General features: G+C 51.0%; 12 protein-coding genes across 12 annotated transcripts; 5 read left to right on the top strand and 7 right to left on the bottom strand.

Moving 5' to 3' along the window:
- The first annotated feature begins 66 nt into the window (after nt 1-66).
- Nucleotides 67-1,296, top strand: ASPZODRAFT_132794 (hypothetical protein). The gene is made up of 3 exons (XM_022723120.1): nt 67-353; nt 433-1,079; nt 1,145-1,296. The coding sequence occupies exons 1-3, from the start codon at nt 214-216 to the stop codon at nt 1,267-1,269; spliced, it is 912 nt and encodes a 303-aa protein (XP_022581193.1). The 5' UTR covers nt 67-213; the 3' UTR covers nt 1,270-1,296.
- On the bottom strand, nt 1,283-2,459 carry ASPZODRAFT_132793 (hypothetical protein). The gene is made up of 3 exons (XM_022723119.1): nt 2,295-2,459; nt 1,859-2,219; nt 1,283-1,801 (listed from the first exon to the last, which is right to left on the bottom strand). The coding sequence occupies exons 1-3, from the start codon at nt 2,313-2,315 to the stop codon at nt 1,674-1,676; spliced, it is 510 nt and encodes a 169-aa protein (XP_022581192.1). The 5' UTR covers nt 2,316-2,459; the 3' UTR covers nt 1,283-1,673.
- A 260-nt stretch (nt 2,460-2,719) lies between these two features.
- ASPZODRAFT_132791 (hypothetical protein) lies at nt 2,720-3,776 on the top strand. Its single transcript, XM_022723118.1, has 4 exons — nt 2,720-2,817; nt 2,903-2,925; nt 3,093-3,164; nt 3,272-3,776. The coding sequence occupies exons 1-4, from the start codon at nt 2,772-2,774 to the stop codon at nt 3,560-3,562; spliced, it is 432 nt and encodes a 143-aa protein (XP_022581191.1). The 5' UTR covers nt 2,720-2,771; the 3' UTR covers nt 3,563-3,776.
- Nucleotides 3,777-5,601: 1,825 nt separating this feature from the next.
- Nucleotides 5,602-7,071, top strand: ASPZODRAFT_166894 (hypothetical protein; the record flags this gene model as incomplete). Its single annotated transcript, XM_022726796.1, has 3 exons — nt 5,602-6,289; nt 6,357-6,466; nt 6,535-7,071. 3 exons carry the CDS (start codon nt 5,602-5,604, stop codon nt 6,778-6,780), a joined length of 1,044 nt encoding a protein of 347 aa, XP_022581190.1. The 3' UTR covers nt 6,781-7,071.
- A 49-nt stretch (nt 7,072-7,120) lies between these two features.
- ASPZODRAFT_1999953 (hypothetical protein) lies at nt 7,121-7,531 on the top strand. The gene has a single exon (XM_022727513.1). The coding sequence runs from the start codon at nt 7,260-7,262 to the stop codon at nt 7,479-7,481; it is 222 nt and encodes a 73-aa protein (XP_022581189.1). The 5' UTR covers nt 7,121-7,259; the 3' UTR covers nt 7,482-7,531.
- A 310-nt stretch (nt 7,532-7,841) lies between these two features.
- ASPZODRAFT_117361 (hypothetical protein) lies at nt 7,842-9,123 on the bottom strand. The gene is made up of 3 exons (XM_022721173.1): nt 9,071-9,123; nt 8,560-9,006; nt 7,842-8,497 (listed from the first exon to the last, which is right to left on the bottom strand). Exons 2-3 carry the CDS (start codon nt 8,797-8,799, stop codon nt 7,916-7,918), a joined length of 822 nt encoding a protein of 273 aa, XP_022581188.1. The 5' UTR covers nt 8,800-9,006; nt 9,071-9,123; the 3' UTR covers nt 7,842-7,915.
- ASPZODRAFT_1998590 (hypothetical protein) lies at nt 8,937-10,131 on the bottom strand. The gene is made up of 4 exons (XM_022727511.1): nt 9,375-10,131; nt 9,259-9,330; nt 9,071-9,201; nt 8,937-9,006 (listed from the first exon to the last, which is right to left on the bottom strand). Exons 1-3 carry the CDS (start codon nt 9,770-9,772, stop codon nt 9,138-9,140), a joined length of 534 nt encoding a protein of 177 aa, XP_022581187.1. The 5' UTR covers nt 9,773-10,131; the 3' UTR covers nt 8,937-9,006; nt 9,071-9,137.
- Nucleotides 10,132-10,488: 357 nt separating this feature from the next.
- Nucleotides 10,489-12,290, bottom strand: ASPZODRAFT_1994078 (hypothetical protein). The gene is made up of 2 exons (XM_022727504.1): nt 10,663-12,290; nt 10,489-10,588 (listed from the first exon to the last, which is right to left on the bottom strand). The coding sequence occupies exons 1-2, from the start codon at nt 12,087-12,089 to the stop codon at nt 10,552-10,554; spliced, it is 1,464 nt and encodes a 487-aa protein (XP_022581186.1). The 5' UTR covers nt 12,090-12,290; the 3' UTR covers nt 10,489-10,551.
- Nucleotides 12,291-12,384: 94 nt separating this feature from the next.
- ASPZODRAFT_159497 (hypothetical protein) lies at nt 12,385-17,204 on the bottom strand. The gene is made up of 3 exons (XM_022726411.1): nt 13,148-17,204; nt 12,898-13,064; nt 12,385-12,842 (listed from the first exon to the last, which is right to left on the bottom strand). The coding sequence occupies exons 1-3, from the start codon at nt 16,772-16,774 to the stop codon at nt 12,650-12,652; spliced, it is 3,987 nt and encodes a 1,328-aa protein (XP_022581185.1). The 5' UTR covers nt 16,775-17,204; the 3' UTR covers nt 12,385-12,649.
- Nucleotides 17,205-17,306: 102 nt separating this feature from the next.
- On the bottom strand, nt 17,307-17,814 carry ASPZODRAFT_1993847 (hypothetical protein). Its single transcript, XM_022727503.1, has one exon. It carries the CDS (start codon nt 17,757-17,759, stop codon nt 17,490-17,492), a length of 270 nt encoding a protein of 89 aa, XP_022581184.1. The 5' UTR covers nt 17,760-17,814; the 3' UTR covers nt 17,307-17,489.
- Nucleotides 17,815-17,942: 128 nt separating this feature from the next.
- Nucleotides 17,943-19,272, bottom strand: ASPZODRAFT_152120 (hypothetical protein; the record flags this gene model as incomplete). The annotated part of the gene is made up of 2 exons (XM_022725813.1): nt 17,943-19,147; nt 19,227-19,272. 2 exons carry the CDS (start codon nt 19,270-19,272, stop codon nt 17,943-17,945), a joined length of 1,251 nt encoding a protein of 416 aa, XP_022581183.1.
- ASPZODRAFT_1998536 (hypothetical protein) lies at nt 19,224-20,373 on the top strand. The gene is made up of 3 exons (XM_022727510.1): nt 19,224-19,814; nt 19,910-20,242; nt 20,324-20,373. Exons 1-2 carry the CDS (start codon nt 19,600-19,602, stop codon nt 20,208-20,210), a joined length of 516 nt encoding a protein of 171 aa, XP_022581182.1. The 5' UTR covers nt 19,224-19,599; the 3' UTR covers nt 20,211-20,242; nt 20,324-20,373.
- Nucleotides 20,374-21,776: the final 1,403 nt, after the last annotated feature.

Raw genomic sequence — 21,776 nt, 5'->3', positions numbered from 1 at the left:
GAGCAGATCGCTGCCTGGTGACTCTGGTCTATAAGTTTTTATCCTTCTTCCATTGACATTGTCTCGGGTACTACCTATCCTTCCATATTCTGCACCTGCCATCGACCGAAGGTCACCACCACTGACGCTTATCGGTATCTATCGGCTTCGCCTCTACCAGATAACAACCTCCTTCACCCAGACACTTTTCATTACAATTTAAACTCATCTGCGATGGCTTCTCAAGTTGCTGCTGCCAGATATGGCAAGGACAATGTCCGCGTTTACAAGGTCCACCGTGATGAAAGTACGGGGATCCAGACTGTGGTGGAGATGACGGTCCGCGTCCTGTTAGAAGGGGACATTGAGACCTCGTAAGTGCAGAGAAGCTATGGAAAAGAAGATCTCGAGAGAAGAGATAACCCCATTGCTGACATGCGTGCGCTTGTCTAGCTATACCAAAGCCGACAACAGCGTCGTGGTCGCGACTGACTCGATGAAAAACACGATCTATATCCTCGCGAAGCAAGTCCCCGTGACACCGCCAGAGCTGTTCGGCTCGATCGTCGGAACCCATTTTATTGAGAAGTACAAGCACATCCATGCTGCGCATGTTGATATCATCACGCACCGCTGGGCCCGGTTGACCATCGACGGCAAGCCGCACCCGCACTCCTTCTTTCGGGACAGCCAGGAAACCCGCAACGTACAGGTCGACGTGACAGAGGGAGTGGGTATCGACATCAAGTCGTCTATCTCTGGCTTGACAGTACTGAAGAGCACGAACTCGCAGTTCTGGGGCTTTGTTCGGGATGAGTATACCACCCTCAAGGAGACGTGGGATCGTATCTTCAGCACCGACGTCGAGGCGAGCTGGAAGTGGAAGCGCTTCAACGGGTTGGATGCCGTCAAGGCAGTGATCCCAAAGTTCGACGAAGCGTGGACCGCTGCTAGAGATATTACCCTCAAGACGTTTGCAGAGGACAACAGCGCCAGTGTGCAGAACACAATGTACAAAATGGCCGACCAGATCCTGGCGGCTGCGCCTTTGGTTGAGTCGGTCGAGTACTCTCTGCCTAACAAACACTACTTTGAAGTTGGTAAGTCTAGAAATCTACAGCGCCGCATTCTAACGTGGAAAACTTGTATCTGACGTTTTCGACAGACCTTAGCTGGCACAAAGGACTCAAGAACACTGGCAAAGACGCTGAAGTCTATGCCCCGCAAACGAACCCCAACGGTCTGATCAAGTGCACAGTGTGCCGAGCGGGCCAAAAAGCGAAGCTGTAATGTAACGACCTGGTCATGATATCAAGAAGTCTTTTTTTTTTGTAAAGAGAGCCTTGCACTTAAGATAAAGTAGGCTTCTCATCTTGGGGATAGGATAGTCAAGCTAGCGTTTAAATTTTTGGTATATGTTCATATAGTACACAGCGTCAAACAGAGGGAATCAATCGAGCATCAAATACATATTCTCAATCTCCCTACCCTCCCCGAGGCTTCTCTCGAGTTGGGCAAAACAAGGTCCATGGGGATTGAGTAGCCCTTGTGGTAAAAGTAGAGAACCGAAAAGGGGGAACAGAAAGATGGACTCCACCCATGCGCTTGCAGCTTGGAAACACACAAAGGGAACGATAAAATACAAGGTCACATAGAACAAAAACGAGGCATCTATCTCTTTCAGTTTTTCCTGACTATGGTGAAGATTCCGGTGCTTTAGCATTCTTGAACGCCTCCTGCACCTGGGGAAGGCTCCCAATGGCAGACTCATGGCCGATCTTGACGATGTTCTGCTTGTAAGGGTGATGAAGACCTTCAAAGGCTGTTGAAGGAAAAAAAGTCAGTATCAATATACCTATAGAAGCATCGGTTCACGTACTCTTCAATCTAGCCAGTCTCTTATTCCGTAACCGGTTCTTGGGCAGCATTCCCCTAACTGCGCGGCGCAGCACCTCGCCGCCGCCCCATTTCTCAAACATCTTGTCCATGGTCATGCTTCGCAGGCTTCCGGGCCTTGTGTTGTGCGTGTAGTACTGCTTCTGCAGGCGCTTCTTCCCCGTGACACGTAGGTCATGGCAGCCCACGGCGACAACGTAGTCGCCACAGTCGGTTGACGGGTCATAGATGGGTTTGTGTTTGCCCATCAGGAAAAGAGCAATAGAGGAGGCGAGCCGGCCAAGGGAACGCGGGTCGGCTCCAACGTCGACACAGTGCCATGTGCGAGAAAAGGCAAGACGGGTCTGAAGACATATAGCAATCCGTATCAGTATAAATGATAGACTTGGGCGCATCGAATCGCGATCGAAAAGACTCACCTTGCCAACTGCTTGCGACATTTTGTTTTGGCCCTTTTTTTCCCTTCAACAACTCACACACCGCGGGGGATTCTCTGTGACAGTATACTCAGGGGAAAGGCAAACAACTCTCGATTCAAGATATAATCAGACTTATATTTATTTCCAGCACCGGCAGGAGAATTAATGCTGTCCAGCGAGCTAAACAGCCTCCTCCGGCCTCCCGACTTTCCCCTTCAGGTCCTGGAGTTCGCTCGGCGCCCGGTCCGCCGAGTATTATCACGTGACTAACCTGCGCAAATGGCAAATGCCAAAGCGGTATGCCAGCAACGGAAGCCCTAGCGAGCACTAGCGCGCACACTAAGCGAACACGCGCACACCCACCCGGATTCTGTATCTCGAATCGAGAAGAGAAGCGACGACACGACGACTACTCTCCCTTCGAAACCCTCCGCACACTCCCCTTTCTCGACACCGACAAGGGCCATTTCACCCACCATGGCTTCCGTCCCGAGTGTGCAATGCTTCGGCAAGAAGAAGACGGGTTAGTGGTTTTTTTTTTGTTGTCCTGAGATGTCGAGCAAAAATTCTTTGATCGGTTGGCTAACATTGTTGCTTTCTGGATATAGCCACCGCTGTCGCCCACTGCAAGGTATGAGAACGTTGCCACCTACGAATGATTCCCTTTTTTCTTCATCTGTCGATCTGCGATCTTTATACTCTTGAGTGGATACGTTGGGGGAGGAGGGAGGAATCGACATAATTTTTTTGTCACTCTTGACGGATAGAATACTGAGATCTTTTTTTTTTCAACAACAGCAAGGCAAGGGCCTCATCAAGGTCAACGGCCAGCCCCTTTCTCTGGTTCAGCCTGAGATCCTCCGCTTCAAGGTACGCTACTTCGCAACTCTGGGAAACATACGGACATGAATATCGTTTGGAGGGAAGGGTTTTTGTTTGGAAAAGACACGTTCTGATTCGAAACGTGAACTCAACAGGTCTACGAGCCCCTCCTGATCGTTGGCGCCGACAAGTTTGCTGGTGTCGACATCCGTGTCCGCGTCACCGGTGGTGGTCACACTTCCCAGGTCTACGCCATCCGTCAGGCTATCGCCAAGTCGATCGTCGCCTACTACCAGAAGTACGTTGACGAGCACTCCAAGAACCAGCTCAAGCAGGCTTTCGTCCAGTACGACCGCACACTCCTCGTGGCCGACAACCGCCGTGCCGAGCCCAAGAAGTTCGGTGGTCGCGGTGCCCGTTCTCGTTACCAAAAGTCCTACCGTTAAAGAAACAAAAGCGATTGCGAATATTGTTTTTTGGTTTCTTTACACGGCGAGGATTTGGTGGACGTGCAGGATGTCTGGAGGAACGGGAATTGCCGAAAAGCGATTCTAGGGATTCAAGAAGAAAAAAAATCTACTTCGGATCATGGTTATGTGACAGTCGCATATGGGATATACTGGCTGCTTTTATTTTATTCTACGGCTGGGAATAGTGTAGGCCAGGTATCTGAAATGAAATAACACCCCCGTTTTTTCTCTGTTCAAAAAAGGATTTTCTTCATGGCTACCGAATAGCCCTGGAGAGGGGGTCGCAGCACCATATTCGAGTAATGCAAAAAAAATACATTTCAACGACTTTGACGATTATGTCTGATATGAGCCTGTAGACCGTACTGAACAGAGCATTTTAAGGATAAGTTAGTACTCTATGCTCCTATGGTACCTAGTACCTATAAATGCCCTAATCTTCCGTATCGGACTCCCAGCCCTAATCTGCAAGATCAAACGGCCATCCATGGATATGATTGGATCAAGTTGTAGATCGATTTCAAGCCAATCATATTCGACATCAGACAACTACATCTCTACGTGAGCAAATGCATTCAAGCGATCTTCTGTTATGTACGGATATAGCTTCATCGAGCGGCAGAGGATCTTGTCTAGTACGGCAGAGGGTCTGTGACTGACTGTGTTTCTCGTTTTGCCCCCGACTCACTGTTAAGAGTAACAACACAGTCTTGAATATACTGAAGTATCATCATTTTCGATGAAGACAACCTACCTTCCAAGTCAATTTAAGCTAGACATGGCGCTGCACAAGGGTTGGCCCATGTATGGATCCGTGGCTGAGGCCCTTGTCACTTGCAGTGCTTAACGAAAGCTTGTTTCATGTCAGATATCAAATCTACATCATGTAAAATCTTCGGTATTCCATCTCCTCCTGAATCAACCCACATTTTCGACTCTCTTTCATGTCTATTTCATCCTCACACTTATGGTGCTCCTCGCTGGCCTTAGGCCGGATTCTGTTGGGGCAGCCGCCGCCCAGAATATAATATAGACTGTAATTTTGAGCGTACTTGACTGCGCATCGATGACCGCACAGTGGGCCGTAAGTGAGTCACTGGCGTGGGTCCAAAGGGCTAGAACGATTCTCTAGATAGCGATTTACAGAGTTGCGATGCTTATAAGGTCTATAATAAAAGGGCCTCGCTGTGAAATAGCTTTCTACTAATCTAGTAGTCTGAGGGAGGAAGGAGTAGTCGAGGGAGACACGTTGAAGCTCCTGCCTCTTGAGTTCTTCCCTCATTGAAGCCCAGGCAACTGGACTGATCACTGTATCGTGCCTTTCTTGCTACAGAGATTCCTTGTGCAGGGGGGGGATGGGTGCCAAAGGCTTCGAGGCGAAGAGAGCAGTCTCTCGGCGTAGATAAAGCCTCAGCAATTCTCCCTCGTAGATTAGAGAAACTTGTCAGATTGGCCGTGAATCCTCCTATCTATCTTGAGCCACGTAACAGATCTCAGGCAGCAGTGCACGGAGCACGCTGTCAGAGCGTACTGTACGGTATAGAACGGTGTGTTGACCTCGTCGCCGCCGGCGGAAGGCAGCGACGACGCAGGCCACCAGGACAACCCATACCGTCTCGGACAGGTTTCGACGTATTGATGTATCCCAACCTCTCGATTATAAGCTTTATTGGGTGGCGATCTATTGTTCGATGTCGTTCGAGATGCCTGGGAGGGGGGAATATAAAAAACCAGGAGAAATTCCCGTCTCTATTCTTCTCTTCTTTCCCTCTTTCTTCTCCCAAAACTGTCTCTTGTCTTCTCTCTGCTTTCCCAAGCGTATTAAACACAGTCCACTTTATAGGCTACTCTATACTTGCAACGTCAGCTAGATACATAAAGCGTTTGCCACTGTTCTCTCTCTCTCTCTCTCTCTCTCTCTCTCTCTCTCTCTCTCTCTCTCTATCATACCTTGACGGTATCCGTCTTTCTTTTCAAACAAGATAGCATAGGTATACAGTACACCTCTTGTTAAGATGTACTTCCCCACTCGCCGTCTCAAGAACTGGTGGAACGGCAAGATGGGCAAGGCCAGAGACATGTCTCTCGTTCGACTTCTTTCCGAGGTTTCCTCCTCTGCCAGCAGCAAGGAGCGTGAGCCTCCCTTCTCTCTCTCGACTAAGGAATTATACCGAGAAGACATCCTTGAGATATTTCACTTGAAAGAGTCCACTGCCAAGGAAGAAGAATTAGACTGGGCTGTGGATCCTAAGAAGAAAGGCAGACTCCCCGCTGCATTGAGTAAGTGGCACATCCGCGCCGCACAAGCGACACAGAGAAAGCAACCAGCTAACAGTAGTTTGCTCACAGAATATTATTTTCGATGGTTTGACGATAATTTCCCTCCTTCAGAACTCGACGTCAAAGGAACACGCGGGAAGGCCAAGTGCCTCTTGGACCGAGCCGCCAGAGAGGATAGAAAGCTCTTCATCCGAGCGGCCGATTCCGACCAGGACTGTTACAAGGATTTCTTCAAGATCTTGTACGAAACTAAACTCACCTACAAAGTCCGTTACGATCATCAGACTCGCGCCCTTCACGGGGTAGCTGACATGACTGTCTGGTGGGGAGATCCAAGAAAACTGGGCACCAACCTGGCTATCCACCACGTCTGGCCCGGTGATAACTGGGAAACGAGAGTCAACGAATGTCTTGCTTATCTCGGTAAGTTCAAGACATCGTTGGCCCTCGTTTTATGATGATGGGGCTTGGGTTCTGACCGGTTGAGTAGCGATGGGTCGTGAAGTGCGCAAGCGGGCTGGCCACCAGAACACAGCGATGTATGGCATGTGTACCGACGGTTACAGATGGATCTTCCTCAAGATCCACAGCGATGGACGCGTAAGTCCACTGCCCAGAAAAAATAACACACAGCGATGATGATGGCTAATGATGAGGGGAAAAAATAGGTTTCCTTCAGCCCCGACTTGAAGTACTCGCGCGTTCCTGAGGCCGAGGAAATTCTAGCCCACACACGCCGCATCCTCGAAGAGGCTACTAAAATGAAACCACCCCAGCCACGAGGCCGGCGGTCCCGGTTTATGAACAAGCTGAAGGATAAGATTCTCAAGCCAGAAGACCTAGTGAGCCCTTGGGACTGTGGGGATCCTGCAGTCCTCCAGGAACCAGAGGAGATGCGTTACAGGTGGTTCTAGTCGCTTCACAAGGGCGACGATATATCGATACACTTGTGCTCTATCTATCCCTTTGACTACGAGCTCTTGGCTCTTTACGACATGCACGTTCACTGCTTTCTTGCGTTGATGAAAAACTGACGACTGGCGATGATCGAAGATGGCTCTTTTTTTTTCCCTCTTCCTCTTTCTCCGTTTCTTTGCAATTTCTTGGGTCAGGTCCCTGTTTAAGGGTCACATTGCATACATCTTTTCCCTCGTCTAATCATATTCTGGTCGACGTTTGTCTTTTCTTTCGAGCCAGCATTGAGCGATATACATACCCCTCTGTCAGCATTCTGTCTGCGTTCTATTTTCTTTTTGGGAACCTGTCTCAGGTATACACTTGTTTTATACTGGGTTTGTGTTGCATTTCTTGCCTCATTCTTATCTCTTTTTGGGTTGTCTCATCTTCCCTGGACTTGGTTTTGTCTTTCAAGTATCTTTTTTTCTCTTTTTGCATGCGGTCCCTGGATGGGTTTTCTTTCCCCCTACTTATAATGAGCATCTCGTGGTGTTTCAGGGCATTTTTGTTTTTCCTCTTGTGTTCTTGGGTTGTTTTTCCTTTTCTGCATCGGCACCCCTGGGCTGGGGTTATTCTTACTAGAGAGCTTGTCTTCTTTTGGGCGATTTTTTTCCTTCCTGTTTTGGGTTCCCTGGATGGGATTATTCTTATTAGATAGTCTGCTTTCTTTTGGGCGATTTTTTCCTTCCTGTTTTTTGTTTTGGGCTCCCTGGTATGGGATTATTCTTAATAGATAGATACCCTGGCTTCTTTTTCCTTTAGCGTTTTTGAGTGTTTAAAATTCTCGAGTCTTGCATTTGCAGCGCGGATATACCCTGGGTTTTTGGATATAGATAGTGGCATCGATCGACTACTCTACAATCAATTGCAGTAATGAATCGTTTGGCTCTCCTAGAGCGAGGTGAAAGACCTACCATCCAGGTTCCGTACTTTCAAAGCAGTAGTTCTCACCTCCTACTTCGAGAAGAGAAGTAAATCTTTGGTAAGCAAGTGGTAGGAAGGAGTGTTCTTGGAATTTCTCTGCTATTTTGATTGCTCATTGCTATTAAATTGGACTAACTTTATGCCATGTCGGGATACTATCACCGATGGCTATGCATCCTGCAGCAAGGCGAACTTGTTCCCAACAAAATCCATTGCTGAGAGACACATGGGGCCCAGCCTGAGTTGACCGTCCTCGCCATCGCTATTATTGTCTCCATTAGCATGAGCATCAACAATATCACCACCACCTTCTTCTTCTTCTTCGTCGTCGTCGTCGGTTCCGTCCAAAGAAAGAAGTTGAAAACGGTTCCGGATCGAAGATGGCGGCTGTCTTCTAGAAAGTGCCGGGAATGCAGCCCGAAGACCAATGGGCCCGTCGACCAGAGGCTCAGCGCATTCGTCAGCAAAAAAATCAATTTTCATACCCTTATAGAAACTCCGAGATAGCAGGCAAGACCGCGCGAAGAGAGCATTGTGGACCGAGTTAGTGTAAATGAACGCATCCCCTTGTTTGAACTCCACCTTGATGACGGCGAGGTTGTGGATGTGTTCCAAATCGCTGCGTATCATCCCCTCCGTGATGTTTGGATTCACATTGACGATGGTCAGGTTCCGAGTGGCACCTCCCTCTATCTTCGTTCGAACATAGGAGGAAAGGTGGAAGAGACGGTCGCTCCACACAACTTCTACCTGAATGCAAGTAAATAGGCCTGATGGTACTTGCTGCAGAGAAACAGAATTCGAAAACTTACACGTTTTCCTGCAACGTAAACGTCAAACTGCTTTGCATGCTGTATGAACCTCTGGGCGGCGGATTCTTCAACGAAGGACACCTGTGCATATGGGTCGCGACCACGGATAAAAATGCAAATAATCTGGCCACCTTTGATTGAATCGGTGATGTCTTTCAGAGAGACGCGAGTGGGTAGACTGTGGAGGAGAACAGTACGACGGGCCATGTTGGTCGAGGCAGATCTTTCGCCTTTGGACATGCCCACGCATTCATCCTGCGCTTCATCGCAAGGGAAAGAAGCATCGACCCCCCCATAGTCCTGAGCAGCTTCACTGTTATTGCCTGTTTTCAGCCCTGTGTTCTTGGTGTTGCCTGAAACCTGTCTGATGGGCGTGGTGTGGCCGACAGGTAGCCCTGTACGTGTAATAGAGGCAGTGACCGAAGAATCAGGACCATATATCAGGAGCTGAACAAAGTATCGCCCGGTCAGCTATGGTATCCCCAGAGTCCAGATGGCCGAGAGTCCATACATCAAGTGTCTCTTGTGGCAACCCTCCATCAAGAAGCGAATCCTTCAACTTAGCTGTATTTTTTTTTTTAGTATGGAAAAGGTCTGCAACTCAAGGGCATTGCACGCACTGAGATGAAAAGATTCAAGGAGCTACCATCCAATCCGGTCAGAAATCTTTAGAATATACCAGGAGTCTCGAGGACTTACAAGCCCATCATAAAGAATCCTAGGAATAGTGATGGCTTCCATATCAGGAGAGCCCATAATTCCTTGCGAGTCCTGGCATTGTTAATAGTTATTTTGACTCTTCGGCGAAAACTTACAGTGTTACCATTGCAGGCGAAATCTTGACCATAAGATCCCATCGTGTTGTCAAAAACAATCCATGAGATGGCTGAAAAAGAGAAAAAGAGAGAAGCAGGGATAAATAGGTAGGCCAGTAAGGAGACAGAAAAGGCAGTGAGTCTCGTATCTGCCAATATGGGTAGGCGCGCTCGTCGTCGTCGACTGCAGAGGACTCGCGAAGACTGAAGATAACATGAGGAGAGAAAGAAGAAAAAAGGCTCCAGTGGGAGGCATTCACTAGACTAGGGAGAAAATAGTTACATATGTTCCATTCCTTCTCTTCCCCCTGAAAGAAAGAAGAGTGTGTAGATGTCATCGGTGGTGGTGGTGGTAGTATTAGGTAAAACATAGGCCAGAGGTTGTGAATTAACCCCATCACGATGCTACCTAGTCATCCTTGATGGAAATCCATTCAATGCTAAAGGTAGGAAGAAAGAACAAGGGTATATGTTTCTATGGAGGGGAATATATGCAGAGGAGGCTGATAGTTGGTTGCTAGGAATAAGATCCAAAAATGATAGTAAAGAATAGGATGGAAATCGTCATAATAAAAACCAGACCAGGCTTCAAATTAGTATACAATTAGAGGAAATGGTCGATCGACAACCAGGTCCAGTCAGTAGCTACTTGAGTATACCACTCATCATCCGAGTAGCTATCAATATACTGTGAGTAAGTGCCTGCTTACTGCACGATGGTTCAGCGTCTGCTGAGTAGGAACACCTAATTTTAGGTATGTTACAACAGACCATATCGGTCTGTAGGTTCTGCAGGACGTCCCTCTGCTTCGCTTTGTCGCCCGGGCTCAATCTCAGGCTCAGGCGCGGGCTCAGGCTCAGGTTCCCGCAGCATTTGTTCACGAGCTCGAGCGAGCTGTCGTCGCCGTGTCCGAACAGAATGGGTTACGCTTGTCGCCAGCCTGGCCACAAACAAGACCAGGAGGATCCCAACCACCAGCGTCTGCGGTATATATTTTTCGGTGCCTTGGCTATGACCAGAAGGCGACGCAGAGGAGCCAAAGGAGATTGAGACTGTAAAGGAAAACGGCGTGACGGAGGTGAAGACATTGGCGGAGGAAGGCCACGGTCCAAGCGAAAAGACCAGCCCAAGGGATTGAACCAGAGCGGCAAAGATGATGAAGAGAGGGACGGCTAGTCAGAGGATAGCAGAGACCTTACGGGTTGAACTTTGCCTTTGCAGAGATGAGTTAGCGTTTAGAAAAGACACAAGTAGCACTGGATATAGGTAGGTAGGTAGACTGCTTACCGGCCCCGGCCTTGAAAATCCCTCACCCACAGCGCGGCCATTTTCATCCTCTCCCTTACACTGGTGTAATGCAAAAGAGTGTACCCCTCCGACCCGGCAATGTTGAGGACGGTGGCGAGCCAGTACGGGAAGAGAACGGGGTCGTCTGGGATTTCGCCGTACGCCATCCGCACTCGGGGATGAAGCCAGACCACGCCCTCTTCCTGCCGCTTGTGCACGAAATCCAAACACAGCCTCAAGAGCTGCCGCGTCGACAGGGACTCCAACGGCGCATCAAGAGGGATGGGCTGTTGCTCCGAAGAATCTGCATCAGCTTCTTCCGTAGATTCGAGATTCTCCCGTGACTCCCTAGACAGAGCAGCAGCCCTACTAGCAACCTCGGCCATCTCCGCGTCCTCCTCTTCCGAGAGCGAGATGTCAGTCACCCGCTCAAACCTGCCGACGTAGTACCCATCGCGGAGCCGGGACTCGACGACCCTGAAGCGCGACAAGCCCGTGGCGACAATCAAACTGCGTCCGTCGGGCAGGAGCTCGAACCGATCGACCGTCATAACAGTCCCGTATTGCATAAACGGCAACGAAAGGCCCAGCTCGCCCTGCGGCGCTCCGGAACGGTTGAACGCAAGCACACCGAACCGCCGGCTTGGACTTGCCATCACGCGCTGCATCATAAGCCGGTACCGCGGCTCAAAGATATGCAAGAACACAGGCATCATAGGGAACGTCAACGCGCCCACAAACAAGGGCAGGGTATCACCCGCGTAGCCATCGCCACCATGTTCTCCTTCTCCTTCTCCTTCTTCTTCGTGCTCATTCTCTGCCAACGTTTCACGCCGCTCCGCCACCTCGTCAGAGAACCAAGCTTCGATGAGCGTCGCGACGCGCTCGTTGACCGGCTCCTTCTCAACAGCCAGTGGGAGGTTCAACTTCCGTCGACAAATGGGACACAGATCAGAGTGGTCGAGAACCCGCCCCACGCACTTCCGACAGAAGGTATGTCCGCAGGGGGTGGTCAGAGGGTCGAGAATCAAAGCGTAGCAGACTTGGCAGTCGAGTTCGGCGCGTACGGCTCTCACCAACTGCTCAAGCTCAAGCTCAAGCTCAAACTCAAGCTCTAGTTTTCCTTGAGTGGTATACTGAAGAAACACTTCCACCAATCTTCCCATCAACACGTCTACCCCACAGTCTCCCAGGCAATGTTCCCGGCCGTCCCAGTAGCAGCTGAACCCGAGCTTCCGGTCCTCGGTGCCGGGATAGCTGATTCCCACGCGTCGCCGGACGGGGGGCATACACGCCCGACACAGCGTTTTCCCGCAGGGCAGTCGGAGCGGGGTCTGAAACGGTAACTTGCAGCGCGAGCATTCGATCAGACGGAGGATTGAGGGGTTGGTTTGTTCGGCTTCGGTGGAGGGGAGGTCTGTAGACATCGTGTCAGAGGGAGGAGGGGTGGGAGGCGACGAATGGTGGAATAAAAGAGAAGCTCATTCCTTGTGTATATTAATGAATTTATTAATTGCTGAACCGTAGACGTAGCATGTATACTCCGTACCTACCTTGGTACCTGGTAGATGTTTGTTGTGTCGATCAATTCTGAGGTTGCCGACAGATAAGATATCGAACCACAATTATACTTATACTTGGCCGTAGATTGGAAGTACTCCGTATACTGTATACTAATACTATGATTACTATTCAGTCTCGTAAATTGAATCTGGATCTGTAAACTGGATGATCATAGCTCATAATTGCCGAGTACCATACAATAGGACAAAATCAAATCTCGTACCAACAACGCCCAGTCTACCCGAAATGAGTGCTCCAAGACCTTAATAGATGGATGACACGAGGGAAAAAAAGGCATGGAACAATCAAGGACAAACACGAGGAATGGAGACAATGGGGGAAAATGGGTATATATCAACAGGGCTGGGTGGTACACAAGGCGCGCAGCGCTCGTCAATGAATATGCCGATGATCTAGATTTCTGTCATTGGGAGGAGGTCGAATCCGAATCGGCGTCAGACTCTTCATCCAGCACAATTCGCTGCAGGACACTCTTGTCGAACAGGTCGAGAGCGAATCGCCGGGCGGGGAGTCGGAAATGATGGCTTTCGAGAATGTTGAGGGTCTTGCGGAACAAGTGAGTCTGATGGAACCGGTCGGGCTGCTTCGACTTGAGACTGGGGATCATCAGTATAAATTTTGTCTATGATTTTGAGAAAAAAGGATTCATACCCATGAAGATCGGCGGCTGCTCGTTTGGATAACACGGTGTTACCCATGTCGACGATCAACTTCAAGATCTTCTGGTTCACCGGGTCGGGATCCATCGAGGCAGCCTTGAGTCTCTCATGGGATCTGCGCTTGTCATTGTGGTCGCGAGCATACGGAGGGAAAGAAACCTGATCATTAGCAAAAGTCATACGAGGAGGAGGAGACAAATTAAGAGCAAGTCCCCGAGAAGAGACAGAAGGGAAAGGAGTACCAAAAAAAGCCGTTTGAAGTTATATGGAAGACTCAGCCCCAACGACTCGCCCTTCTGATCGATGGCCGAGTCCCAGCCCGCCTCCCGCAGGGCCTTGAGACCGTGTCTGCTCCGGGAGATGAGACCAAGCACGAAAAAGGCGGTGCCGCGCATGGTCAAGACCTCGGCGCTCTCTGCAATCTTGACGATATGCTGTACGATCTCTTTGGAGAGGAAGGGCTCCCCCAGCTCCATGGAGCCGACATTCCCCACCGCCCACAGACACCCTTTCACCTTCAGCAAGGCTTCTGTGTCTTCTTCATCCAGCCGAAAGTCGCGGATCGTGGACGCGAACTCGTAAAAATGGCCCGACTGCTCGAGCAGCCGGCAGCCTTCCGCCGTGCGGGCCAGCTCCCGATAGAAGTGCGGCGGGACCAACCCGATGTCCTGGAGGTCGACGAGGTCCTCGGGCACGAAGCTGCTGTTGCGGCGTGGTTGGTCGACGTATGCACGGGAGAGCGCCGCCTCGATGAGACCAACATAGGCGTCGTTCCGCCCGAGGAACCAGTCGTCCATCTCCTGGGTGATGTAATCGAGGCCATCGAGATAGTGGTAGCCCACCGAGGTCGACAGGAACCGTAACAGCAGCGGCGCCCCAATCTCTCCGAGATGGTCCAGGGACGGCCGACACTTGACAACAAACTCAAGGTAGTCCCGCTGGTTGCATGCCTCCTCGAGAATCTTGACGGCAACCTGACAAACCGCAACGTCCGGATCATACAACTGCGTGACGAGCAGCTTCACAACCCAGTCCGCGTTCGCGATGCCCCCCTGCGAGAGAGACAGCGGTACGTTTCCAATGGCGTACTTGCGGAGCAGCTTGGTCGCAAAGATCCGGATGTCCTTCGACCCCGTGGTCAGCGCCTTGGAGAGGATTACCCGCAGATGGCTCTCGCGCGTATAGTCCATATTCCCCAACAGCGTCTGGATCAGGTCGTTCCGGTCACGCAGCTCGATGATGTGGTAGAACATGTTGAGCATGTGCCACCTCTCCATCATCGCGAACCCGTTCGCATCCCCACTCAACACGCCCAGCATGGCAAAGTACCCACCGCTCAGCGTGTTGGCCATTTGCTCCCGGGAGAACAGCGGTGACGACGAGGTCAGACCACTCATGCGGTCCACTTGAGCCAGACATTCAGCTACCTGCCGGAGGAACTTGTTCTCCACCAAATACTTCTGTCCCTCGGGGTTTTGGACCAAGGTACGCAGCAAGGCGCACCCGGTGCGAACGTACCGTTGGTTAGGCTTGGTGTTGGGTATCATGGCAAACCGGTACTTGAACGGTCGGTAGAAACCGATCAGTCTTTTCATGAACTTGGAGCCCTTGATCGCCTCATCGAGCCGTTTCGGATTGGTCAGTGGGCCCTCGACGATACGATGGATCAGATCCCATTTCCACTTGAGATAGTTCACGCTGTTCAGGACGTGCGTTTCCAGGATCACGTTGCGGAACTGCGTCTCGTCCATGACCGGGTTCATCTTATCTTTCCCCGGCTCGCCAGAGAGAAGGGAGGCCGAGATATCAGCGTCGACAGAGTACCGACCAGCGGCATCGGAAAACCCCCCGGAACGAGCCAGCGTGCGATTGATGCTCTCGATTTGGTAAATGGTCGACGTCGAGACATCATGGTTCTCTACATCGAACTTGATCGCGGCGGGGAGTAAGTGCGGAAGAACCTGGAGGCTGGCGCTCATGCTTTCGGGAAGGGAATGATGCGCCAACTTTAGGACTTCGGTCAGGAGCAGAGTTGCCTTTCTTCTCAAGGAGAGATCGGATTCATTCTCGATCAAGTCCGACAGCGCCTTGATCAAGCCGGCATCGACGAGCGTGGCGAGGATAAGAGTGGAGAAATGCGTGGTGAGATCGAATCTGTTCCCGTCATTCTCGTAAAAGGCGCGGAACTGCTTCGCATCCGACTCGGATCTCAGGTTGGCCACCCTGTTGTACGTTGTCAGGCGACGGCCTGCCAGGAAGGACGACGACCAGGACGGAGGCTTGATACGGAGAGCGTCGAAGAGAAGCTCCATGATGAGGTCTCGGGCCTGTGGATCCGGGTAGTTCAGAGAATCCAAGAGGGACTGAAGGGGCTGGGCCTCGTGGCGCGCCAAAATCAGCAAGCCAGGCCACGTTTTCAGCATGGCGGAGATGGCCTTGGCCGAGGACTTGAGCCGGCCGGTGCGGACGGAGTCGGCCATGGAGTCGGTGAAAGGGGTGAGCACAGCCTCTAGCTCGCAGCCGCCCTGCAAAAACCGTCGACTCTGGGGCGTATCGAGCACATGGAGGAAGCTCGCCATGAGACTCTCCGAGGCGCCAAAGGTACCCTCGGCGAGGGCGTCGTGCAAGGCAGCAAAGCCACCCGCGTAGAAGATTAGACCGGGGTCTTTCACCAAGATCTCTGCCAGTGTCATGATGGAGATGTTCCGCAGACGGTCCTCGTGGTGCTCGGCGACGGCGACAATCGTCCGCACCACGGCACGGGAGATTTCATGCACGCCATCCTTCACATCCAGGAAAGCCCTGACGAATTTCAGAGCCTGCTCCCGTTCGATACCGGCCTTGCTCTCCTTGACGAGCGAGAGGATGACAAATTCGTCTGTGTGCAGGGAGCGAATAATCTGCAGGGATTTGCGATCAGCGATTGCATAACGGGTCAACCGGTAACCGGCCGCAACCACTTCCTTGCTGTCACTGAGCAGCATCACCTGGACCCGCAGCCCAAAGACGGACCAGGCGAGATCGTACTTGAGGGTGGGATGGCGTTTGAACAGCTCGACCAGGCTATTGGCGCGTTCGACGTAGAAATCGGGCGCCATGCCCTCAATCTCCAACGCCTGCAGGGTCTCCGTCAAGACATACGTGGGGGATTCGGTCTCGCCGTCCCCTTCGCCTTCATTGTACCCATCTTCCTCTTCTTCGACGATGGACTCGGCATGCCGCGAGGGCGACCGCATCGGACTGCCGCGGAACAGAGCGGACAGCCGGCTGCGGGGAGGCGTCGACGGCGCCTGCGCGCGTAACAGCTCCTCCTCGAGCTCATGCTGCAGCTCTGCGAGCTTGCGGTTCGAGGAACTCAACTCGGACTCCACCCGCAGCCGTTGGTCCTTGGTGTACTTGGGATTCTTGACCAGCAACGCCTCGAGCATGTTCTCCGTCCCCGTCTTGATCTTCATCTCCTTGGCGATCCGGTCCCGTATGATCGCCTGTCGTTGCTCCGTGCTCGGCAGCTCATCCTCCTCATCTACCGCACTACTTCCGCGCCGCGTCATCCCACCGTCCGGCCGAGGCGTCGTGCTCCGCGACGTGTGCATGCTCTTCAGCTCCGAGCTAAAACTGCCCGGCCCGCCCATCATCGACGGTACCAGAGAACCTCCTCCTCCTCCTCCTCCTCCTCCTCCTCCTCCTCGGGGTGCGAGTGATCCGCTGCCTCCAGACTCGGAGCGCCCGGTCCGCGTCGACCGCGCGACCGCGTCGAACCAGCTTCCATCCACAGACCCGTCATCCTGGCTTGACAACGACCGACCGTCGCCCAGGGGACGGTGCTGTGTCGACGTTCCGGAGAACCCTGAGTTGTATCCGGACGCCATATATCCCCATCTAGCCGTAGGGTGAGTAGGATATAGATGCTGATCACGGCTCGAAGACGAGACAGAGGACGGAGAAGAGCATTGAGGTTGAGAAAAGGAGGACACGGGCGAAAAGATGGCGGTCGTCGTAATCTGGGAGCTAGCACGGAGGACTCGAAGATGCGGTGACGAGGCAGGTTCTTTTGTCCAACAACGCTGGAAGGTAGAGGAATTGTCGTTTGTTGTTGATGCACCAAAGCAGGCGCGGGGAGTCTCGAGGAGGTGTGGGCTGAAGCTCCCAGGCGAGAGAAGCCTTACAACCTAAAGGAAAGACCGAGCAGAAAGCAGAACAGAGAGCAAGCAAGAAATAAAAAAGAAATAAAAGACAGACTAGTGCGAGACGCCACGCACCCTCAAGCACAAGTCGAATGGTTCAGGAACTATCCCAGGCTTCTTGCTTCGGCTTGAGACATGCGGCTGTTCCTGCTGGAGTCTTAATGGGCTGACTAAGGTGTGGTGCCTGAGGCTTCTACATAACTAATTATCAATAGTTGTCGAAAATAACTATGGGAATTATGACGAGCCCTTTGTGGTTTGAATCCATTATTATTGTCAATTGATTGTTGTTAAAACACACGCAGCGTACAGCGCTCGAGAGATTTCATTCGATCCAAGCATCCAATCGAACATTCTGCTGGCATTTGCAGCGTTTCAAGACTGAGAACATGAGGTCAGGTCAAGCCAAGGCAAGACAGGGCATGGTAGACAAGAGAATGGAAGGAGTCGTTGGTAGACATGACGCTGAAATCGCGCAAAGACTGAAACCGCGGGTATTCAAAAGAGAGACGGTTCGGTAGAGGGAACAGTAGGTGGAGGGAAATACATAGAAACAATGGAGAGTGGTCCGGATAGACTGAGTGTCAGTTATGTAGATGAAGGCAACAAATGATAAGACAAGAAAAATATTGAAAGATCGAAAAGGCGTTGGTACAGAGAATGGAGACATGAAAGGGTATGATTGGCAATTGCCATGCAAAAAAAAAAAAAAAAAAAAGAGGATAAATCACAAAAAAAAAATATATATAAAAAAAATAAAAAATAAACTCCAGCAAATGCAGGCTAAAAAAAGAAAGCAAACCCTGGATATCAAGATCAAAGATGAGTGTGGTTCAGGAATATTATTTCTTTCCTAAACCTCTTCGCAGGCTGTACGGCCAGAGAGACCGCTGTCTGTGTCGGATAGGACTTTCTCTGTTGGTATTTGCAGTTTGGCTTTAGCTTTGTCCCTCGACTTTCTCCACCAGATGACTGAGACGTAGATGAGGAACATTACGGCGCAGATGACGCCATATGCAATCGGAGAGGCTGGTGGGATGTCGGGGTTTTTGGCTCTGGCATAGTAGAATCCGACGCCCCCGTTGATGGTACCCAGAGCAGCGAGGCCACGACCCAGCCAACGGTGTGCAACCCCAAACCAGGTGGATTTCCTCGTCCGTCGGAATTTGATATGTTGTATGATACCCAGGATCGGCTGAAGAACCACGACGCCGCCTACAGCCACATATCCAATGGATGGATGGTAGCCCCCGAGCTCTTGAAGATCGCGGGAGACCGAGACACCGACTCCAAAGCCTGCCAACGCCAGGCAGGCCCCGAAGAGCTGTAGGGGAGCGTGGATCCACGGAACGGTGTATCGCGATGGGAAGATGAAGAGGGTAAGTGCGAAGTTAGGGAAGAGGAGGACGAAGGCAACGGACGTCATGACGCCATGTGCGATGCGTTTCTTGTGGAGGATGGTATCGCTGATCTGTTGCTGCTTAGATTTGGAGGAATAGTTAACAGTAGAGTAAGATGCGTTGGAGGCGAAGGGGTTCGCCGAATCGCCTCCTGTGGCTAGGGTAAGATCCAAGGAGAAGATGCCGTGCCAGTCGTGCTGGGTCAGGTGTTGGGAAACGTTGGTGGAATAGAGAGCAGCACCCTTGTTGACGGCCCAGACCCACTCGCTGGCCGAGCCCATGATGCTTTTTCCGCTGAACAGATGCATGCAGTTGTCGCATCTGATATTGGCGGTCATCACCCCGTCGACGATGCCGGACCCGTCCAGCAAAGTGGCCTCCACTTCCGAGTCGTACACGGGCTCGTAATGGCCCAGAGCCTTTCGTGTGGATAACGTCACGTTGTCTGCCGATGCCGAGTAGACAATAAAAAGATTACCGTGCGTCATTCGGGAGCCTTGCCCCAAGGCCATCCATCTCAAGTCCGAGGGTGCTGTCAGCTGCATATAAATGGGCCCAGAGCCGGCCGACGCCGTGTCGTCCGGGATATTAACGCTGTATGAGACCCCTCGCCCTAGGGAAGGAGTGTACGAGATGATCTGCCCGAGAGTAGCGGGGACTAGCAAAGTCGACAGTCAGCTCTCATGGTCTTCCAGAACCCGGTAGGAAATTCCTATATAACACAAGCAGCAACCAACCTAGTCCAACCGCCAGAGCGGTGATTAAAGAAGATAGTATTCGCATAGTGAAGAGGGATCTGCTTATTATGACAATAGCAGTTGTCGGAGAACGAGAGTGATGAGTGTATGTATAGAAGGAGCGTATGGTTTCTCTGATAAAAGTCTCAAAAGAAAGATATAACGAAGGTTCGAGGAGAAGAGAAAAGAATCATGGATATGATCATGTATTTTCGAACCACGCTGCTGGCGGCAAAAGATAAAATTATAATCTGTGCGGAACTGGAATCATTCTGTTAGCATCCATATTGAATATTCGAGTCAGACTGCAACGAGGCGCAAGCCACACAATCCCCAACGAAGATGATGTTCCCCCCCGCGCGCGCGTCCATTTATGTCTGAGGGAAGGTTTACAGCAGGTTTCCCTTTGCAGCAAAGCATCCTCCTGGAGCATCGGTTTGAGCACCCGGAGTGGAACGACGACGGTAACAAGCATCACCACCACCACCACCATCACCATCACCACCACCACCAGGGCAAGGCGAAGCAAGACAACTCAAGATCAAAAGATAGACTGGTACATACTCATCATCACAGGCATGATCGGAAGTAAGGTCTCAGCACCAACCCACATAGTGTGCCATGCGACGGATCTGCATGGCAGGTTCGATGAGAGTCGTACCAGATCTCACAAGGAATAGCAGTTTGCCAGTTACTGCTGCAGGAGCAGTTGACAGGACACGAAACGAGAGAAGATCGACGATAATATTAATAGTCGAACTGGAGAGCCATTGCGTTTATTTCCGAGTCCACTTGAGGATCGTCGAGACCCGACGACAATCATCGGGCTTTATTTTTCCTTGCTTTTTTTTTTGGCTTAAAACTATTATTATTTCCCTGTCTCTTCAACCTCTTAAGCCCGCCCCCCCCCCCTCTCCCCGAGTCCCCGACAGGGCCACATACGTCTGTGCTGAGGGAGGGGGGGGGTCACCGTTGCTCGAATGAACGGATGTCAGGTTCGGAGGCGTCGTATCCCGGTACCAATCATGACGGTGGGCCTGAACTGGAGGGAAGAGAGAATTGGACTGATAGTGTGAAAAACGTGAAAACATTTTTAGTGCTCTGTCGACGCCACAGACCCAGACTTTCTAGTATCTAGGAAACTACTCCGTAACAAGAGTACGTACCTATCCCAACCATGGTCACCAAGCGGGGCCGTTCGTCCTACCCCTTATCGCGTGTGAGGAAGTTAGGAGGTGGACGGAGGACGGGAAGAGGAGGAGGAGGAGGAGGAATGGGCCATGGCTTCGGGTGTCACTGCTGGAGGGTGGCGTTGTTTGTGGCAGAGCAAAAGCCTTGTTTGATGTTTTGTCAAACAGTTTCTTTTTCTTTTTCTGTTTCCTTTTTTTTTTTTTTTTTTTTTTTTTTTTTTTTTTTTTTTTTTTTTTTTTTTTAAGAGGGGAAAAAGTTATTACTTTTTCCGGCTTGTGGAACTAGTCTGTAATAGTCTTAGCCTACCTACACCAAGGAGGAAGGAGCTATCCAGCTGGAGCCTAGGCCTGTAGTAGGTACTCCGTACTCCGTACTCCGTACTCCTCCCAGTCACTGTGTCAGGTAGTAGGTACCTACCTACCAGTTACCTACTACGGAGTAATAACCAGGTAGTACGGAGTACCTGGTAACTAGATCCCTAGTACTCGGACTAAATCCTGGGTTGACCCCTAAATGCCAGGACTAAATCGGATCTCGGACCCAGATCATCCGAGTTCTTCTCCTTAGGAACCTGGTCCGGAGCTGTTACTAAACCGACACTAGTTCTTCTCCTGCCAAAATGTCCTCCAAGCCTGATTCGTACTGCGACATACCATGTTGGGTTTAGTGGTGCTGGGTAGGGCATGGGCCCCCTGAATCGCGGAGGTCTCCCGAGTCATTGTAGGGACTACTAGGTAGTTACTCCGTACTCCGTACAAATTGTTCAGACATCATGTACGGAGTACGGAGTATGTAGTACTCCGTGGTAAATCTCTGTCTATACGGAATACGGAGTCTCCGTAATAACCACCAAGTTAATCTATTCTGGAGTCTATTTGGGTCATGGAACTTCTCCGCGAACGATGGAGTACGTACACGCTTACAATGACATGACAGGAACTTAGGTACCTACTACTAAGGTACCGAGTAGTTACCTCTAAACTAGTTCCCTGTCTTACTGAGGATGGAGTCCTCCATAAACGTTCCCTTATTATTAATCGAGGAATGGTCAATTGTTTCTGAATAATAATAGAATAACAGAGACTCACAGAGTACCCAGTCTTACTATGTACTCGTACTCAACTGTCCAAGTAATCGTATCTGAGCTAAAAATATCGTGATACTATTAAATACGAGCCGAATACGCAGGACAAAGGATGTACTACATACTATAGTGCTCTGTACTCCGTACTCCGTATAGGACTTCCTCTGGAGGTCTCTGCGTCACCATGCATGGATCAGTCCCGCCAGTGTGGCGCGCCGAGGTTTGAGAATTTCTGGCCAGTCGAATTATCTCTGTCACGAGTCACTTCGCTGCCC

Source organism: Penicilliopsis zonata, assembly GCF_001890105.1.
Source record: "Penicilliopsis zonata CBS 506.65 unplaced genomic scaffold ASPZOscaffold_7, whole genome shotgun sequence".
Lineage (NCBI taxonomy): Eukaryota > Fungi > Ascomycota > Eurotiomycetes > Eurotiales > Aspergillaceae > Penicilliopsis > Penicilliopsis zonata.
The sequence above is the reverse complement of the archived record's forward strand: the minus strand, read 5'-3'. Positions and strand labels throughout refer to the sequence as shown.

Excerpts from the sequence above, each read along its gene's own strand:
- ASPZODRAFT_1994078 (XM_022727504.1), bottom strand. The coding sequence starts at position 12,089 with ATGTCTACAGACCTCCCCTCCACCGAAGCCGAACAAACCAACCCCTCA. Across the intron at positions 10,589-10,662 it reads GATTTTCAAGGCCGGGGCCG|GCAAAGTTCAACCCGTAAGG; the intron begins GTAAGCAGTCTA and ends ATCTCTGCAAAG.
- ASPZODRAFT_1998590 (XM_022727511.1), bottom strand. The coding sequence starts at position 9,772 with ATGGGGTTAATTCACAACCTCTGGCCTATGTTTTACCTAATACTACCA. Across the intron at positions 9,331-9,374 it reads TCGCCTGCAATGGTAACACT|GACTCGCAAGGAATTATGGG; the intron begins GTAAGTTTTCGC and ends TAACAATGCCAG. Across the intron at positions 9,202-9,258 it reads GGATTCTTTATGATGGGCTT|CTCCTTGAATCTTTTCATCT; the intron begins GTAAGTCCTCGA and ends ATTGGATGGTAG.
- ASPZODRAFT_1993847 (XM_022727503.1), bottom strand. The coding sequence starts at position 17,759 with ATGTCTCCATTCTCTGTACCAACGCCTTTTCGATCTTTCAATATTTTT.
- ASPZODRAFT_132794 (XM_022723120.1), top strand. The coding sequence starts at position 214 with ATGGCTTCTCAAGTTGCTGCTGCCAGATATGGCAAGGACAATGTCCGC. Across the intron at positions 354-432 it reads GAAGGGGACATTGAGACCTC|CTATACCAAAGCCGACAACA; the intron begins GTAAGTGCAGAG and ends GCGCTTGTCTAG. Across the intron at positions 1,080-1,144 it reads CAAACACTACTTTGAAGTTG|ACCTTAGCTGGCACAAAGGA; the intron begins GTAAGTCTAGAA and ends CGTTTTCGACAG.
- ASPZODRAFT_132793 (XM_022723119.1), bottom strand. The coding sequence starts at position 2,315 with ATGTCGCAAGCAGTTGGCAAG. Across the intron at positions 2,220-2,294 it reads TGTCGCAAGCAGTTGGCAAG|ACCCGTCTTGCCTTTTCTCG; the intron begins GTGAGTCTTTTC and ends ATATGTCTTCAG. Across the intron at positions 1,802-1,858 it reads GAGACTGGCTAGATTGAAGA|CCTTTGAAGGTCTTCATCAC; the intron begins GTACGTGAACCG and ends TTCCTTCAACAG.
- ASPZODRAFT_159497 (XM_022726411.1), bottom strand. The coding sequence starts at position 16,774 with ATGGCGTCCGGATACAACTCAGGGTTCTCCGGAACGTCGACACAGCAC. Across the intron at positions 13,065-13,147 it reads ACTTCAAACGGCTTTTTTTG|GTTTCTTTCCCTCCGTATGC; the intron begins GTACTCCTTTCC and ends GCTAATGATCAG. Across the intron at positions 12,843-12,897 it reads GCAGCCGCCGATCTTCATGG|TCTCAAGTCGAAGCAGCCCG; the intron begins GTATGAATCCTT and ends GATGATCCCCAG.
- ASPZODRAFT_117361 (XM_022721173.1), bottom strand. The coding sequence starts at position 8,799 with ATGTCCAAAGGCGAAAGATCTGCCTCGACCAACATGGCCCGTCGTACT. Across the intron at positions 8,498-8,559 it reads TTTACGTTGCAGGAAAACGT|GTAGAAGTTGTGTGGAGCGA; the intron begins GTAAGTTTTCGA and ends ACTTGCATTCAG.
- ASPZODRAFT_132791 (XM_022723118.1), top strand. The coding sequence starts at position 2,772 with ATGGCTTCCGTCCCGAGTGTGCAATGCTTCGGCAAGAAGAAGACGG. Across the intron at positions 2,818-2,902 it reads CTTCGGCAAGAAGAAGACGG|CCACCGCTGTCGCCCACTGC; the intron begins GTTAGTGGTTTT and ends TTCTGGATATAG. Across the intron at positions 3,165-3,271 it reads CTGAGATCCTCCGCTTCAAG|GTCTACGAGCCCCTCCTGAT; the intron begins GTACGCTACTTC and ends TGAACTCAACAG.
- ASPZODRAFT_1998536 (XM_022727510.1), top strand. The coding sequence starts at position 19,600 with ATGTCTGAGGGAAGGTTTACAGCAGGTTTCCCTTTGCAGCAAAGCATC. Across the intron at positions 19,815-19,909 it reads CATCACAGGCATGATCGGAA|TTTGCCAGTTACTGCTGCAG; the intron begins GTAAGGTCTCAG and ends AAGGAATAGCAG.
- ASPZODRAFT_1999953 (XM_022727513.1), top strand. The coding sequence starts at position 7,260 with ATGCGGTCCCTGGATGGGTTTTCTTTCCCCCTACTTATAATGAGCATC.